This window comes from Chaetodon auriga, chromosome 23 (assembly GCF_051107435.1).
Source record: "Chaetodon auriga isolate fChaAug3 chromosome 23, fChaAug3.hap1, whole genome shotgun sequence".
Lineage (NCBI taxonomy): Eukaryota > Metazoa > Chordata > Actinopteri > Chaetodontiformes > Chaetodontidae > Chaetodon > Chaetodon auriga.
This window is the reverse complement of record NC_135096.1, coordinates 13,844,193-13,860,467: the sequence shown is the minus strand read 5'-3', so window position 1 is coordinate 13,860,467 and position 16,275 is coordinate 13,844,193. Positions and strand designations below refer to the sequence as shown.

At 44.5% G+C, this 16,275-nt stretch overlaps 1 protein-coding gene across 9 annotated transcripts in view; it reads right to left on the bottom strand.

Annotated features, from left to right (window-relative positions):
* Nucleotides 1-15,698, bottom strand: part of LOC143315889 (plakophilin-4-like) — a 34,122-nt gene extending 18,424 nt beyond the window's left edge. For 2 of the 9 annotated variants that reach the window (XM_076723440.1, XM_076723443.1), the window contains exons 1-6: nucleotides 15,235-15,681; nucleotides 14,243-14,428; nucleotides 4,611-4,723; nucleotides 3,152-3,186; nucleotides 2,423-2,533; nucleotides 1,018-1,172 (exon numbers count right to left, since the gene is read on the bottom strand). In XM_076723440.1, coding sequence (XP_076579555.1) covers nucleotides 1,018-1,172; nucleotides 2,423-2,533; nucleotides 3,152-3,186; nucleotides 4,611-4,723; nucleotides 14,243-14,368 — 540 coding nt within the window. In that variant the 5' untranslated portion in view covers nucleotides 14,369-14,428; nucleotides 15,235-15,681. Of the gene's footprint in view, nucleotides 1-1,017; nucleotides 1,173-2,416; nucleotides 2,534-3,151; nucleotides 3,187-4,610; nucleotides 4,724-14,242; nucleotides 14,440-15,234 lie in introns of all 9 variants that reach the window. The other 7 variants (XM_076723436.1, XM_076723441.1, XM_076723439.1 and 4 more) reach the window with 6 other exon arrangements.
* Between the last annotated feature and the right edge of the window lie 577 nt (nucleotides 15,699-16,275).

Sequence of the window (16,275 nt, the reverse complement as noted above, 5' to 3'; positions counted from 1 at the left end):
ATTTAATGACATTTTCCTCATTTTTAATTAAGATTCTCTTGATTTTTGGCACCCATGTGCTCTCTGGGCCCCAAACAACAGAAATGTCAAGCGTAATATCCATCCCACTGTTGACAATTAATCAGTAAATACCTGAAAAACGAGAATTAGACTCTGCACACTGCACTGCTCCCATTCCCAAATATACTTGCCAATTACCAGTAATGTGACACTTGGCGGCAGGATGCTTTATCACATCTGATGAAGGGCATCATTATCTTCTTCATTTGTCCAAGTAACCGAACACGCGTGCCTTTGAATAAATGTCTAAATTCATTATACTGTGGGCTGAGCAAGTAGTAAATATATTACGTTTCAGGGACGATTTGACAGAATATTTCATATTTATGGCGACAAACGTTTACTTTTTCCTCCTTATTACCAAATGTAAAATGTCCCTCAATTACAGACTCAGCCAACTGGATGCCGATCTGCGCCGCCGTAATCCATCAAAGCCTCGAACGCCTTGAAGGAAAATTAAGAGCTGAGGCATGTAAGCCCATCCGGTGAGGCTGCCTGCTTTGGAATAAATCAGGAAAAATTTCAAATGGGCTCACTTTTATCTGCCATTCCTGCTTCCACAGTCATGCAAGGGGCATATAATTATGAGCCTCAATGAAGGGAGCTGATGGCGTTTGAGTCCGAACAATTGGAAGGTGAGGCCAGGTTTGATTTGAAGGGTTCAGCTCATGTTCTTCATCATTCATGACAGTCATTATTGAGCCCCTGCTAGCTGTCATTAATCTAGAAATGAGGATTATTTTTCATTTTTGGGGGCCTCGGAGGACAAAAGCAATCAGCAATCGGTCACGACAGCTCTGTCTTCTGATGAAGATCATGTCATATGATCAAGAGCTCCAGAACAGCCACTAAAAGGACTCTGAGGTAAGACTGTCTGCTGTTTTCAAGGTCAAGAATGAGCTTTGAACCTTATAATTCACATCGAATTGACGGTAACTCAGTGGAGATCAGGCCTACCTGCCCAGAGGCTTGACCCTCAGCTCTTGGGCTTCTGGATAATGAGGCTCGCGGCTCTGAACGCACCACGTTCTGGTTGCTGTAATAACTAACGCTGCTGTCCTGGTAGCCGCTGTCCGAGTACGAGGTCATCTGGGCCGAGTGACCTCCTGAGCCTGAGAGGAAAGAGAGACAAGAAGGTGAGGAAACACCGATCACAAGAGGCTGTTCGCCTTCATTATTACAGCTCCGTGCTTCATGTGCAAAGTTTGAAGAGCGATCGGGCTGATCAGCGCAGCAAGTCAGTGCTGTTTAATGATTTGCATATCACACTTGTTAAAATGCATTATGTACATAAATACATGCGCAGATATTTGCATTCAGCCTTTATGTTGTTCCTGGAACAAGCTGCGTATACTGTACAGCTTCAATAATGCTGGCCTACTTTCTTCTGTCGGCTGAGGAGGAGGGAGCATGTGGGGGATATTTTTACACTATCAGACCACTCCAAGTGTATGGAAAAAAGACCAAAGGCAAACAAAACATTTCAAACAGTGATTCAGAAGTTACATGTTTGCCAATGATATTGTAATTTATGGTAATAAAAGGGAGGTTGTGCAGCCTTTGAAAGGAGCTCTCAGGGTTCGGTTCAGGCTTTTTTGGATGCACGGTAGGTGGCGTGATGCAAAGTTTGGATGATTTGACAAAAGTAAAATTCAGCTGCATCCTTTTTAATCTGAGAGTAAAACACATACGAATTCACAGCTGCACTGACGGCATCAACGCTCCGCTCTATCAGCCACCCATGTTTGGTGGTTTAACACGAGCTTTGAGGAAGCTGGACGGACCGAGGTGTCAACCGCTCCAGTGAAGATGCCTAATGTCCAGCAGCTGCACCGCTGAGCTCCCAGGTGCGAATTCATGTGAAACTTTCCCAACAAGACGGTTAAAAACAGACAGCAGAGTGGCAACACACTTTCTGGGTGACTTAAACTGATCTGAACAGATGGTCGATAGATGGTTTTCTGCTCATTATTTCACAGCAGAGATTTCTGTGCTGGTTTTATTCGGGTGTGGTCCTGCTGGGAAAAGGAAATCCTGAAGTGCACCAATAAGGATTTAGCAGATGAGTTCAAGATGAGCCGGGTTTTTGAGCATTAAACTCTTCATAACTGACTAAGCAGGTTATTTCTCCCAGCTTAAACTTTTGAGTCATGAATATTTAATGTTACAGAGACATAGTTAAGATCTGAGACCAGGTTTAGGGAGCTTTAAGTCCAATGATTTCATGGCGTCAAATGTGAAGACACTAGATTCACTTGCTCACAGCCCAGCAGACATATGAGCAAATCAAAAGTGTTTCTTGTCTGCTTCAGACACCCTAAAAACTCAGGCCATGTGGTGTGTACATGTAACAGACCCTCACTGTCATGCAGGGAGGCGCGGTCTGGTTCAGGCAGGTACAGTCCCTCCTCCGCCTCCAGGTGACGACCAGGACATCCAGACGCCTCGATGACTCCGCCCTGCGACTCTCCGCCTGCCGAAGCATCTGCCATTCAGTTAAAAACATACAGCCTGGGCAGACCGTTAGTCAAAGCGTGTGGATTTAGGAAAAAAAGTGACATATTTCCCCACAAAATCCCAAAACAAAGTGCGGCAAAGTCTGTGTGAAAACGACTCCGTGGCATCACCTTTGCAGACAGAATCCTCTTAATCTGAGAACCTAAATGCATCAATTCTTTGACACAAAATAATATAACACTTTATAGCAGTGCTTTTGTTTTATTGGAAAGCCGACAGTGAGGAATGGACCAGGAAACCGAGTGGAGGGATCTGTGACAGAATAGTAAATGGGTCCATTTCAAAGCCCATATATACTGGCGGAAACATTGTTTTGTTTTGCTTCAGCGGCCGGTGCTGCATACTGGCAATTTTCATCCCTTCGGAGGCTAAATTTACTTTCTACATCTGGGAAAATGCTTTCCTTAGTGTCAAAATCATATGGATTTGATGGTATTCTGAGCTGCAGGACCTTTTATTTATGGCATAAGATGCTAACATTTTACATCATCCCCTCTGAGGTGGTAATCTCCGTGACCTTATTGAAAATAGCTTTTTATAATAAATGTTAAAGGTTAAGAGGAAGCAATCATACCTGCAGATCTCCATGCAAACGACTTCTCAGATGAGCTTCGGCGGACGAGAGGAGGAGGAAATGGAGGAGAGGAGAAAGCAGAGACAGACGGAAATCAAATCATGGCCGAATACTTCATTCAATCAGTCCAGGAAGGGGACGGAAGAAAGTGCTTCTAATGTAAAAGAAAAAAATATATATATACACATACATATACGTAATCTCGCCTCAGAAACACTCCCTCACATTCAGTCTATGATGAGCTTGAATGAATGAAGCCTTACTCATCACTGCGTGAATTTTCCTCATATTGATCAAACTGAAAGCCAGTTAACCCCAGCTGGCGATGAGCCATGTTACATAACCTGATGCGCAGCCATGAAATGTGTTATCTGGGCTAAGAAAACACCTGCATCTGGAAAAAGAAGAAAACAATCTGCTGATATGGAGATTGAAAAAAGCTGTTTTACCTGAGCGCATAAACACGACCAATAGCAGAGCCCTATTTGAGGAACATTCCCGCATCTTAAACCAACATCTTGACAACTTTTAGGTCCATCAGAGGGTCCAAACTGAATAAAAATAAAAACACGTTCATAAATTCATATTGAATTCAGGGGTTCTATGGATCTGAAGGTTTCTGTTTGTGTTCAGAGTGATGAATGCGGGTTGTGACAGCACAATGTGACTGTCAACTATCTGAGCGTCATTCCTCATGAAGACAAATATCACCATTATGTGGTCTGACAGAGCGGTCTGCAGCCATGCATGATTTAGAGCCGAGTGTGAGCCCTTCCAACAACAATAATTATGTTTCGCAGGAATTCTGAGACTGAGAGGATGAAAGTGCTTAATTTCAGCCTGAAATCTGATTTTTAGAAACTTCTCCTGCAGCTGCATGAAAATCTGTTGCTGCTGCTGCGCCTGTCAAGTGCTCGACTGTGGCCGATTTACCACTCAAAGTTCAAGTCACTTCTTTAAACAATGAGCCCTCGATTTGAGGGCCTTTTGTTTCCACCCAACAATCCTCCATCTTGACGGCTGCAATGACAACTGTCGCCAGTCATTTTAATTAGCTGTCACAAGCTATTTAAGCTAACATACAGTAAGCCCCACAAGTCGGCTGCAAACGCTGTTCTTCCAGTTGACTTGTTTTAAAACAACCAACGAACGAACTGATATTTCAGATGAGCAGTTCGGCCTCTTTGTGTGTCTGACTGAAGCGCTAACGTTAGCCTGAACTCTGATATAGTGGAACCAGCTTCCACACAGCGGGGCAGGAGTTTCGCCAAAGGTCCATTATTTTTATGCATGAATAAAAACTGAAGCATACTTCTATTTTTTGGGACCTCTCCTGAGATGCTGTGAGGTTTTTATTGCAGGAACTTGCTGCTAAATACTTAAAAACACTCAGCAGGACACCAAAGAAATCTCTTAATTGATGTGTCATTAATCTAAACAACACCTCATGAAAAACTACCTGCTACTGTCTCCTGCTGGCGACTCTGCTCCCAGCATGCACCTCTCCAGCTGGCTGGCCACGATCTGCCGCTCCTCCTCCAGCTCCCGAGTCAGCCGCTCAAACTGAAGCTCCTGCGGGAAGACATTTACGGCGGTGATTACAACCCCACATCCCACCGCGGCGTGGTTTTTTAAGCCTCCTTTTTGATGCCAGTTAGAATTAAACGTGAAAGCCATTTTGGATTTGGTCGGCATGACTTGACTGATTTCTCACCGGCTGTGAGCTCACTGAGAGACTGCAGCGTTTTCTTAAACCTGTTAAAGTGGATTCAAGATTTAAAACACTAAGACCGTGTCCGGGACCTTTTAATGGCCTGCAGTCGGGATAATGTGATTACACATATTGGGAGAATATGAGTACAAAAGCACAGAGGACTGAACGGAGAATGATCAAATATAGATTTCAAGGCCACAGTTAATATATAAAGGGGAGAAATTCACATTTTAGAAACTGGAACCGTAATTACAGCTCTATTCTCTGTCAACTCGAGCAACTCAAGTCTCACAACAGCCAAATCTGAAGTCCTTATTTTTGTCTGAATTCTCTTTACTTTCGTCCTTTTGTGCAAATGAATTTACAGTTTGCACAGACAGATCAACACACGCTCAGAAATCAACACTCTTAATGGAAATGGGAAGAATAAACATGTTAATAATGTAATATAATAAAGATCAACAGCATTTTTACCTGAAGAATTGTGCATAAAATGCATTTTTTGTTTTGTAAATTAAAGCCTACTTTTAAAAATGCATCAACAAAACTGACATGTTTTTTTACGAGCTGGTGAACAAATAAAACTGCAGTACAGAGGCACAGAAAAGAACAGAAAGTCATCTTTATATTTGATTTATAAGGATGCAACCATGTGACTTTCATACATCTGATCAAAGTTATGATAAAACACTTAACGCGTCAGGCACATGCTGCTCTAAAGCTGTATCTTCTATCATCTACATGTCAGTATTTTTAGATTGGCACACGGTGTTTCTCATCAATTGTCGCCTGGACATTAAAGCGCAGAACGTCTTCACGGCTCCTGATGATGAATAAACTGGACGTTTCAGTTCGGTGTGTGTGGGGGAAGACGGAGAAACAGTCCCATATGCTTCTTAATGAAGCGCCAATCAATATAAACAGAAGCTCTGTGTTATTTTGAGTCCATATCAAGTAGAACGCGCGTGTCATCCTCCGTCGGCCATGACTAACCCGACTCTTCCCTTGGGATTTAAGACCATGCATATCTATATTCAAAACCTATCAAGGCCTTGAGTGAAGATAATTTGATTTTGTGCATATTAAGACTTCCAGGCCTGCTTGTTTCTCTGTTTCTGGTCTCCCTTTCAGGCTGGGCCACCTCCTAAACAAGGCCTGAATGAGTTCAGTTAATGGGAATCAGATGCTGCTGTTGGCTCAGTGCTCTGTGAATCGCTGGTTCACGGGCCAAACGTCCTCTCCTTTACCCCTGAAAACCCCTTGTTCACCATGCGAGCGATGAATTACTCTTTTAACTGGTATTTGTGGCTGGTTTATTTCAAAAATTTGATTTGGCACAGATATTAAGCAATATCTATCTCAAAATATCCATGAAAATTAGCAATTAGAGCATAATTCTGGCAATTTTGACAACCCAAACACAAGCCTAATTATGAAGAGCTGGTCGGGATCCAATGCCTTGCTCAAGGGCATGAAAGCAGATGTTTGCCGACTGTGGCCGGTCGTTTTGGCGCTCCCTCATTTGAATTCTCTTACATAACACACAGGCGCCACAGCTGCTTCATAAATCTTCTAGGAACCACAGCTGGTGTCATCCTGGAGGGCCACCGGAGAATTAGCTGTCTGCAAATAACGTCTAAATATAAAACAACCCGGCTGGAAAACGCTTCAGCTTCGCCAGGAAACCTTATTGAGGAGTCATTCAGGAAATGTTCTCAGTGCAAGTGAAAGGTCTGATGGGATCGATCTGTTGGCTGTGACACAGTAAAGTGGGTTGTCTTCAGTTTGCAGTTTTATTTGAGCAGAAAAACTGTTTTAGTTTTTCGCATTTTAGCAGCAAGTTTTCAGATTCAGAAAAGTGCCACAAGCACAATTTAAAAATATTTGATTGCAAGTAAAAGTCCTGCATACACTGTGTATAAATTCTACTCTCATTTCATTGGTCTTTGGTGTAATTATATTGTTTTTCAAGCTTGTGCGTGTCAAAGTTTTACATGTCCTGTGTCAGTTAAAGATGCACTTCATGTTCTGTGGCACAATAATCTATCTATCCATCTATCTATCTATCCATCCATCCATCCATCTATCCATCTATCTATCTATCTCTCTATCTATCTATCTATCTATCTATCTATCTATCTGGGTCCTTCAAATCATAATCCCTTAAAACTACAAAAGACACTTAAATCCACTCTTTGCAGCTTTTCATCTGCTTCCATCTCTTGATAAAAGCTCTTTTGTATTTGGGTCAGCTCTGGTCATGTGATGCACGGAGCCTTGACAGTCTCTTTAGTCAGATGGTGTACAGTGATTTAGTTAATGGTCTCATAATGTTGGTTATTTGTTTGTGTCTCTCGTCCGCTGTGGACTGAAGAAGCGTGCGTGCTATCACAGCTGACAGCGAAAACGTAGTAAACAGGGCAGATTTCAGGAGCAAGGAGTCTGCTCCTGACAATAAAATGAACTTGACTGTGCAGGATTTGCCTAAAAAATGTACAGACTCATGTTAAAGTACACAAACAGCAACCGCCTGCACAGTTTATCTTTAATTCAGACACAATCTGCCACCTGAAGAAGAAGCGTGCTGCACACATGTCGAGAGGCGACGGTCTATACGTGATCACTTGAGCTCAGACTGCATGAAACTTTAATGATCCCCATGAGGAAACTGGGTACACACAGCTAATTTTGCAACGTTAATAAGTCTTGATTTTTCTCCCGCAATTATTCCGAGTTAATTGGAGCGATGTTTGTCCGCTTTCAGGGCTGATGTGGCTCTGAGGCGGCGGCTCCAAACTATCACATAATGTTAATTTAATTGTGCACACGCAGAAAAAGGCTTCTATTTTGAGTCTGGACTCAGACTCGCCGTGCATTTTCTCCATTTTTATTAATACAGAGAAACTCTTCAGGATCATTTTGTTGGTTGCCGGCTTCAAGCTGCTTTAAGGTGAGTCAGTCACACAATAATAGATCTGGAAATAAGACTAAATCACTTGACAATTCATTGATTTTTTGCAGGGTGATGGATGTGGCACCACCTTTAAACTATGCTGACTCGTGGGGTTGACACTATTGAGCAATTAAATCCAATCAATTACAGCGACTTCAGTCACAATCGGACATAAGAAGATGCAAAAGAGTGATGTGTGCAAGTGAGAAAAAAGACTGAGGGCTTTATAAAGAAAACAACCAAGTGAGACAATGATGGATGACATGATCCCAGTGAGATAAAAGAGCAAAATAAGTGACGTGAAGTGGAAAAGGAGGCGTTCAAGAAGAGGTCTGACGCGGGAAAAGGCGTCACCAAAAAGCATGGAGCGGCAGTCACACGGCACACTGACTGCTTTAAAGGACACAGCGACGTGTGATTCAAGCAACATGCCGCATCCCGCCAGCGGCGCTGCTGACTCTCCATCCCCTCACATCAGGTCAGAGCAGCACAGAGACGGGACAGGAACACACAGGCCTTCTTGTTTCAGCCTCGCCACGCTATGGCACGCCTCGGGGGGACAAACGGAGCCACCCGTCACCTCGTGATGTCTGGAAACACGCCTGGCCCTTCCAGACCGATGCGAAGCCGTGCCAGGCGATGCCTCGTACCAGCCGCGGGCTACCGGACAATTCACTGCGGTTTATTGTGTCACAAAGTCTTTTTCTCTCTCTTATCGAGTGACACCAACCACAGACCTCTGCGTCTTATTCCCTCATGGCGTGTCTAATCATAGCCCGGCAGTTTGGTTTATCCAGACTGCATCTGTGATATCCGTGAAATGTTCGGCCTAGTTCTGCTGCTGCGACACGGCGATGTAACTCGCCATCTTAAAGGGAGAATTCACCCTTAAATTCTCACATTTTCAAGCCGCTCGGAGAAGCTTTTTTCACGAGGCAGCGACGTAATGAAACCGGCCGGAAACTTTTCAGGCATTAATTGCGTGCATCTTTTTATTTACCTCCCAGAGGCGGAATTTTACACTGACGTTCAACAGTCAGGGACAAATCATCAGAGGAAAAGCAGATACTACACCCACAATAGCCTCAATAGACCATGCATCCTGGTTTTGTTTTGCCATCTCTCTTGCTCTCTCCGCCTACACATGTAACCCATAGATGGATTAAAACACTTTCCGTCTCTCTATACGCCCAAACGCCCGGCTTTGATGGAAAGCAACAAGTTGTGCTCGTTCTCTGAACGCTGTCAAAAGGCATTCTGGGAAACGGTGGAAGTCACTAAGTAGATGAGGCAGGTGTAGGCAAATTGAGTTCAACTAAAAGAGTAAATAACCCCTGGAAATGCAAAGCTTGATGAGACCGAAAGCAGTTTGCGAGAGTGGATTTCCACACTGCAGATCAGGAGAAATCAGCTTCCTGTTCCGCCACAGTGGCTCCGCTGCGAACATGACACGCAACCTCAGGCATCCACGATCTCGAGTCAACAAGGCAGGCTGCAACAAGAGGCCATCATAAGCTCCCTCTTTCCAAAAATATGACAGAGTGCACGCATTCAAATCCAGGCAGATGTCAAACATCAACAGTTTTATGCCTCAGATACCATCGGGGGCAGGCCAGCGCCGGGCGGTGACATAACTGGATTGACAGAGCCGGTTCAGCCCTCGGATTCAGATTGTGACCCTGCAGCTTGCACGAGGTGAACCTCTTGCAGGAAAAGCGGCCACACAGCTCCGTCAATCATCCATATCGAGCTCAGCTGTTGGCTAAATTTGCTTTGACGGCCCCGCGTGGTGTTTCTGGACCTCATCGTCGGAATCAATCCAAGCATGGAGAGCGCTGACGCGGCCCAGTTGTTGTTGTTTTATTGAGCTCTATCCCTCTATCCGGGGAAGGCTTTTGCTGAGCATGCATGTTCTTTTCCAGCAGCACCATGCGTCACATGCATACAGTGGGACCCTGCTTTTACACCTGGGAGCTGCCCTGCACAACAACAGTCTGCGACTGTCAGCCAGGGGAACCAAACAAGCCCTTGGATGAATATCTGATAACAGTTTGGCAGACAGAATGCTCTGTAGTTCAGAAATGATGAAAGATTAGCTCACTTTGCTTTCCAACAGGATAAAAAGACCTATGGGAGAATTACTGTGATGTTACTCTGGTTTATTGACCTCATTGTTGGTGCAAGCTCATGTCGCGCAGCCAAACATTGTTCAAACCCCAAGAGCTTTATTTTAAATTGTAGTCAAGGAACCAAAGATATTAACAAAATGAGGAACAGAACTGATGTGAATGAGTAGGCTTTGGTTCAAATTTTGCTCTCAACAGAAGAAATTTGGGACAAAAGTCTTCACTTCATGCTCATTTTGGTGCATTTCTCTCTGAGCACCTTCTTTCTTCTAGGAGTCATCTTTGTGCTAAGCTAAGCTAACAGGCTGCTGGCTGTGGCTTTATAGTGAATGGGCAGATCTGAGAGCTCATGTTATTATTATTTATAGAGCTTTTATTGCTTACTCAAAGAGGCAGAGAGCTCCAGAGGTAAGCCATTGAGAAGTTTCTGCACTCTGCTGCCCAAAGCTATGAAGTGAGTACGCTGATGTGCTGCTGAGGTCAGTTTCAATGTCAAATCAAACAAGCACTAAATCTCACAACAGTGTTTTGGCATGGTAATAAACTCATATTTTGACAGCTCTGTAAACTGCTTAGATCTGCTATCAGGGACATATTTCACTCTTGATTTCACAGAACGATGCAAATAGCAGCTACAGACGTCTCATCTTTCATGTTGGAGCATCTTTACTGCAAGCTGTTGTCTCAACATCTAATCAATCTTGCAATGTTTGCTGCAGAAGTGACAAACTGTGTATGAACGCTGCAAAGGCTGTAGGTTTCCAAGTTATCCCATCTCCAGCTCTGGTGTTTCCCTGCTCACGTCGATCACTCTGCTACTTTTAATGGGCTAAATGAGAGCAAAGTGGGGAAGCATCAGGCCCTGAACACAATGGCAGGCAATAACTGATGTGCTCCATTTAGCACGTCTAATTTGACATTTCTGTGGAGGAACTGCAGGCGGCAGATTTGACGCTTCAGCAACGCTGCCGCCTGCATCTAAACAGAGGAGATAAAGCAACTTGATTATATTTTCTGGTCACAGCCTGTTCAACAGTCTGAGACAAGCTACATGATATAATGTTTGCTTCCAAGTTTAGAACTGCAGTCATGCTGGATGTTGTAGGGTGTTTTTTCGACTTTGTTAGCTGTTAATCATCCATCTCTTGCCGCCCTGTTATAAACATGCACCCCGTGATTAGAGATCATCATTAGAAATCAGCCCTATTCTCTGAAACGGAGTCATCAAAGCTGCCTGCTTCACCTCTTCAGCAAATCCTCGTAACTACAAGACAAACCACCTCATTCGACACTGGCTCCCAAAACAACTCAAAAGACGTTTTTTTGACAAGTCCTCACAGCTCAATGACGCAACACTTTCAGCCTTTATCAATGCCTCCAAAACAACCCATATGATGATCAGAAATGGTTCTATTTAGTCTTTTCTTATATTTTTTAAGTTTAGGTGACTGAAGCTACTTGGCCAAAGTCAAGAGTCAACAGCAGTGCATTCACTCAACCAAAAATTGCCAAAAAACCAGAAATCACGGGGAGACAGGGTACGACATGCAGTCCAGGACGCACCCTCCACCGTCAGGACGCTGAGACCCTGTGAAGACGTCCTTCTTTCTGCTCAGCCTGCGCCATCGCCACCATCCACACTTTCCAGATTTCTGCCGTCTTTCCTCACGAGAGAACAAACTGCTTTAAAACCCGTCCACAAAAACCACTTTCACATGACAGCCAGGTGGAGCAACGACCAAAACGGGACCTCGACAACCCGACAGAGGTTAAACGACTCCCCGCCAGTCAATCAGAGCCGAAGAGCGAAATGTCTTTAAGAATTTAAAGTGAGTCCAGCTGCCCTTGACTTAACCCTTCTGGATTCATTACTCAAACCAGGCTTGGCGGATCACATTCAAACGTGTCACAGGTACCTGAACTGTGGTAACAAGTTCTGCAGCACAATCCGCTTTTTTTCTTCTGAGCTAAAGAAGCTGCTCGCAAGGAAGACAACACGTCCTTCCAGCTGCCTTTTATGGAAACTGCAGATCGATACCGCAATCGAACTTAGTCTCTTCTTTTTGTTACTGCAAACTAGATGCTGGCACTTATTGGTTCAAACATATTGACCTTCATCTGATTCGGCATCCATTACTGTTAATTACAGAGGTATGATGATTCTGAATATGAACGCTAACTATCGATTAGAAACACTTTGAATGTTTTTGTCATGAAGGCAGGAATAAAGCAACAAACACACGTGCACCTCCTTTACTGCAACGCAGTGCATCCTGCAGGAGAACGATGCAGCACAGTCACGCATTCTCATGTGTGAAATGAGTGAGTTTCCAGCAGCAAGCCGAGCCTTTGAGGCATTAACCATGATCGAAGGGTGACAAAGCAGCTCCTGCTGTGTTGAACGCAAACCAAAGCGACATCAAGGAAGCCTCCTTAACTTCACATCAATTGGGGACTTGAGAGGAATCTGAGGCCCACATTTTTCTTTGTTAGCTCCAAGGAAAATTGCAGATTAAAAGTAAAAGCAGATTCTCTTTTCTTGGACATCATAAGCCTTTAAATAGCAGCGTGCCTAATTCAGTGTCACACACCCAGGGACTAAGTTGAGAACATGGCCAGTGTCCAGGCATAATTAAGAGCAGGAGAACAGACAGGCTCCCATGTTGACGGGATAGAAAGAAGCATTAAAATAACAGCAGGGAAGACTGCGTTCACACTGCAGCTGCAAGCGTCTGTTGTGGTTTTAACGCTGTTAATACTGAAAACAGATCTGATGGTTTTCAATGAGTGTCAGCAGCAAAAAGTTAGTGGCAGAAAAACAGATGTCAGTTCATATCAACGCTGAACGCTCAAAATATGTCAATGAGACGTCAATTAAATTCTGCATCATTAAACCAGGGACGACTGTCAAAACTTTGGTCATGTTGGCAGCGAGCAGCGATAGCGAGGGCGACGACGAGAGGAAAAAAGACAGAACTGTGCCTGAAATGTGTGAAATGTAAGCAGAGGAAGCAGGTACAAAAACACACTTTCATAACATCAGTTCATATTAAGCCTTTTCTCACAGGGTAAATATTATCTGCTGGCCTCACGCAGTTTGGAATATGTTGTCTTTTTCCTTCATCTTGTGAAAATCTGCCATGTGCACAATCTTTAAAATAAAAATTCGACTGTAAATTACAAACAGTGTTTCATCAAAAACAGAAGGAAATGTTCTCCTGTGAGAATAAACTGTGCAAAAATGGGTTCCTCAATGTTTTTTTTTCTCACTTTTCCCATTTGGGAAAAGTTTGTGGAGTCGAAAATTATAAAAATCCTCGTCCAAGGAAAATATTAATGAGAGTTTTAATAGAATTTTGGGTGCAAATTTGGGAGGCTCAGCGTAGAGAGCCATTACATTTCAGTCTCATCTGGAGATAATCCTCAGGATTTGCTCAGTAAATTTGGGTGAATCACTGGCTTCATTTATCCTGTGAGCAGGGGCGGAGCCACCGGGGTGGCGCTCCCCCCTATCAGAGTCAGAGGGTGATCGGTAGTTGGCTTGTTCGAATCATGGATGTTTTAATAAGCAGTCCTTCTGGATACGGGCCCAGGACACATGGACCGGACCTCGGTATGAAGTGACTCTTAACATTTCTTGCTGGAAAATCAATCAGATAACCACAAAGAGACAAAGCAACCACAAAGAGACACAAAAGGACCGTAAAGAGACACAAAAGGACCACAGGGAGATGTAAAATGACCAAAAAGACACACAAAGTTACCACAAAGAGAAGAAAATGGACTACAAAGAGACATACAACGACCACAAAGAGACATAAAATGACTACAAAAAGACGCCAGGCGACCACAAAGAGAAGCAAAAGGACCACAAAGAGACAAGCACTGTTCCATGTCTCTTTCAGTCTGAGGGTCTTGATGTAATCCAGGACGAGTGAGGACATTTTCACGTTTGTGCCCAGAGGCCCGTTGTCTCATAATCTGTCCTTGTCTGCAGGCTATGTGGAGGTACAACAGCAGCTATTTATCGATATCATTCAACATTAGAATACAATGTCTCGTCTAATTTGAGGTGTTTATGTGCTGTGAGGTCCCTGGACAACTTTAATTTTGGGGGTTCATAAAGGAGGAGGTGAGATAAGGTCAAACATCCGAAGAAGATCAGATAGGAGCCCCTGACAAAAAGGCTGTCGGTGTGAACGCAGCTCCAATCAAAAGTGAACGAACTGGTGAGGAAATAAGGGAAATAAAGCCCACACAACAACAAGGGTGTGACTGCAGCATCTTCTGCCTCCTACCTGCTCTTTGACAGAAGCCAGGAGGTTGTTGGTGGTGGTGCTGTTAGCGTTCGACGGGAGGCCGTGACCGCTCGGCCCCTCTCTGACGGCCTGGGGCCCTTCCCCCTCTGCGTCCCCCTCCTCCATATCCTCCGCCTCCCCGCGATAGTCCCGAGCCGGCTGGCTGCTGAGGCGCCCTCTCTGACCCTGCAAAAGGACTACAAGCCGGTCAGGATGTGGACAAGGAGGAGACACAGCAAACAGAAAATCACTGTCACACCCCCCGGGGGCCCCTGAGCGTGTCAAAGTGCGAGTTTACAGATAGCATATTGTGTTTTACCTGCTATAATAATCCTGCAGGGCTTCACTTTGACCTTAACCTCTGTGCTATTTTGTCTTTTAAACCTCTCTAATATCCCTGCAGGGACTCACAGTGACCTTACGATATCTCTGTAATATTCCTACAACACCCCAGCGGGGACTTCCATTGTGATTGTGGCTTTTTATGCATCTATAGTATCAATTTCTATAGACGCATAACGAGGCTCAATAATAATATCCCTGCTTTCTCTTATATATATTTTTAATCTCCGGTGGTATTATGAGGCTAGCCACTGGGGATTTAACCCTTAACTGACGCATATTTTCCCATAATTACAGTTGCAACAGTTTTACATTCAGGGTTAAGCATTGCATTTGCAGGTGTGCATGCATGCACGCTGCACAGGAGGCATTTAAGAGCATGTCACGTTCATGATTTTCTCTTCTATAGTAGAGCTGGAGCTGTCCGTGGTGAGCCTTCATCATATGCTGCACGCAGCCTGCCTGTCAAACGTGCACATCAATCACTCAACCACCATCTGGCAGCCAAGGACGAGGTCATACCGACTCACCGGACCTGAGACCGGGGAGCGCGGCTGCACTGAAAGCGAGCCTCGGTCTCCGTGTCCGGCTCACAGAAACCGAGCTGCCCGCCCGCCTGGCGAGCGGCTGCGGCTGTCAGAGCGACTCACCGGCCAGATGTTGCTGTTAGAAGCAGGCCACAGCTGGCTCGATCCGTCCTGTTACGCATCCATCCTCCTCCTGCAGGCGGCCGTGGCAGCTACTACATTCCGCACGCGCCGACGCACAAATAAACAAACAGTCCCGTGCGCGTCCACACACTCCTCGTGCAATATGTTTTTTTTTCTTTCTCTTATCCGGTGTGGGGTTTCAATGCGCCCATCTAACCCTGACGTCCGCGCGGCACCCAGCCTCCCACCCACCTACCCTACCCGCCCAGCCACTGTCGCCGATCAGCGGCGTGACGTCACCATGCGGCTACGGATTATTTTCCGATAGAGGAATCGATCAGGTGCCGATGCGCCGCTGCATGTGCTGCTGCTGCTGCGGCTGCACGAGCCGTTTTCAGTGAGATGCAACGCGGCCGCTCCGAGCAAACGGCGCTGCTGGAGAGGAATGGATGAAGCCTGCAGCCCGTGCGTGCGTGCGTGCGCGCCTCTGTGTGTGTGTGTGTGTGTGTATGCGCGCATGCTTTCTCCTCCCTCGCTGTAGGCCTGGTTCTTGTGGGACTCCCATAGGACCATTTGATAGTAAAAGTTTATGAAGTACTTCAGCATAAATGATGGGGATCCATTTTACTGAAGCTCATTTCCGCCAAGATGTTTTGTTTCAGTTCACATTTATGGAAAAAAAAACCCAGAAAAAAAAAATTCTTATGAGAGTTAACATGATGAAATGTGATTTTTTTAAACTTGTTTTTCAGCTTCTTATATTTCACCTCCTGCTTTCTAAATGCATTGATTTTTCCTTCTGTTTTTCACTTTGAACATCTTGAATAAAGTTTGTTATTATTATTAAAATTCCACGTTTTTTGATAATCATCCTCATCAAAGGTCACTGGGGTGGAAAATGAAGTCAAAATTAGATCCACAAGTGATTATTTTCACTCCAGTTCACAGCTATGACATTGCTCTAAATCATGAACTAACTCACAACGATCAGTTATTAACTTATCAGGTATCAACATAATTATTAGTTATCAGCTTAATCAT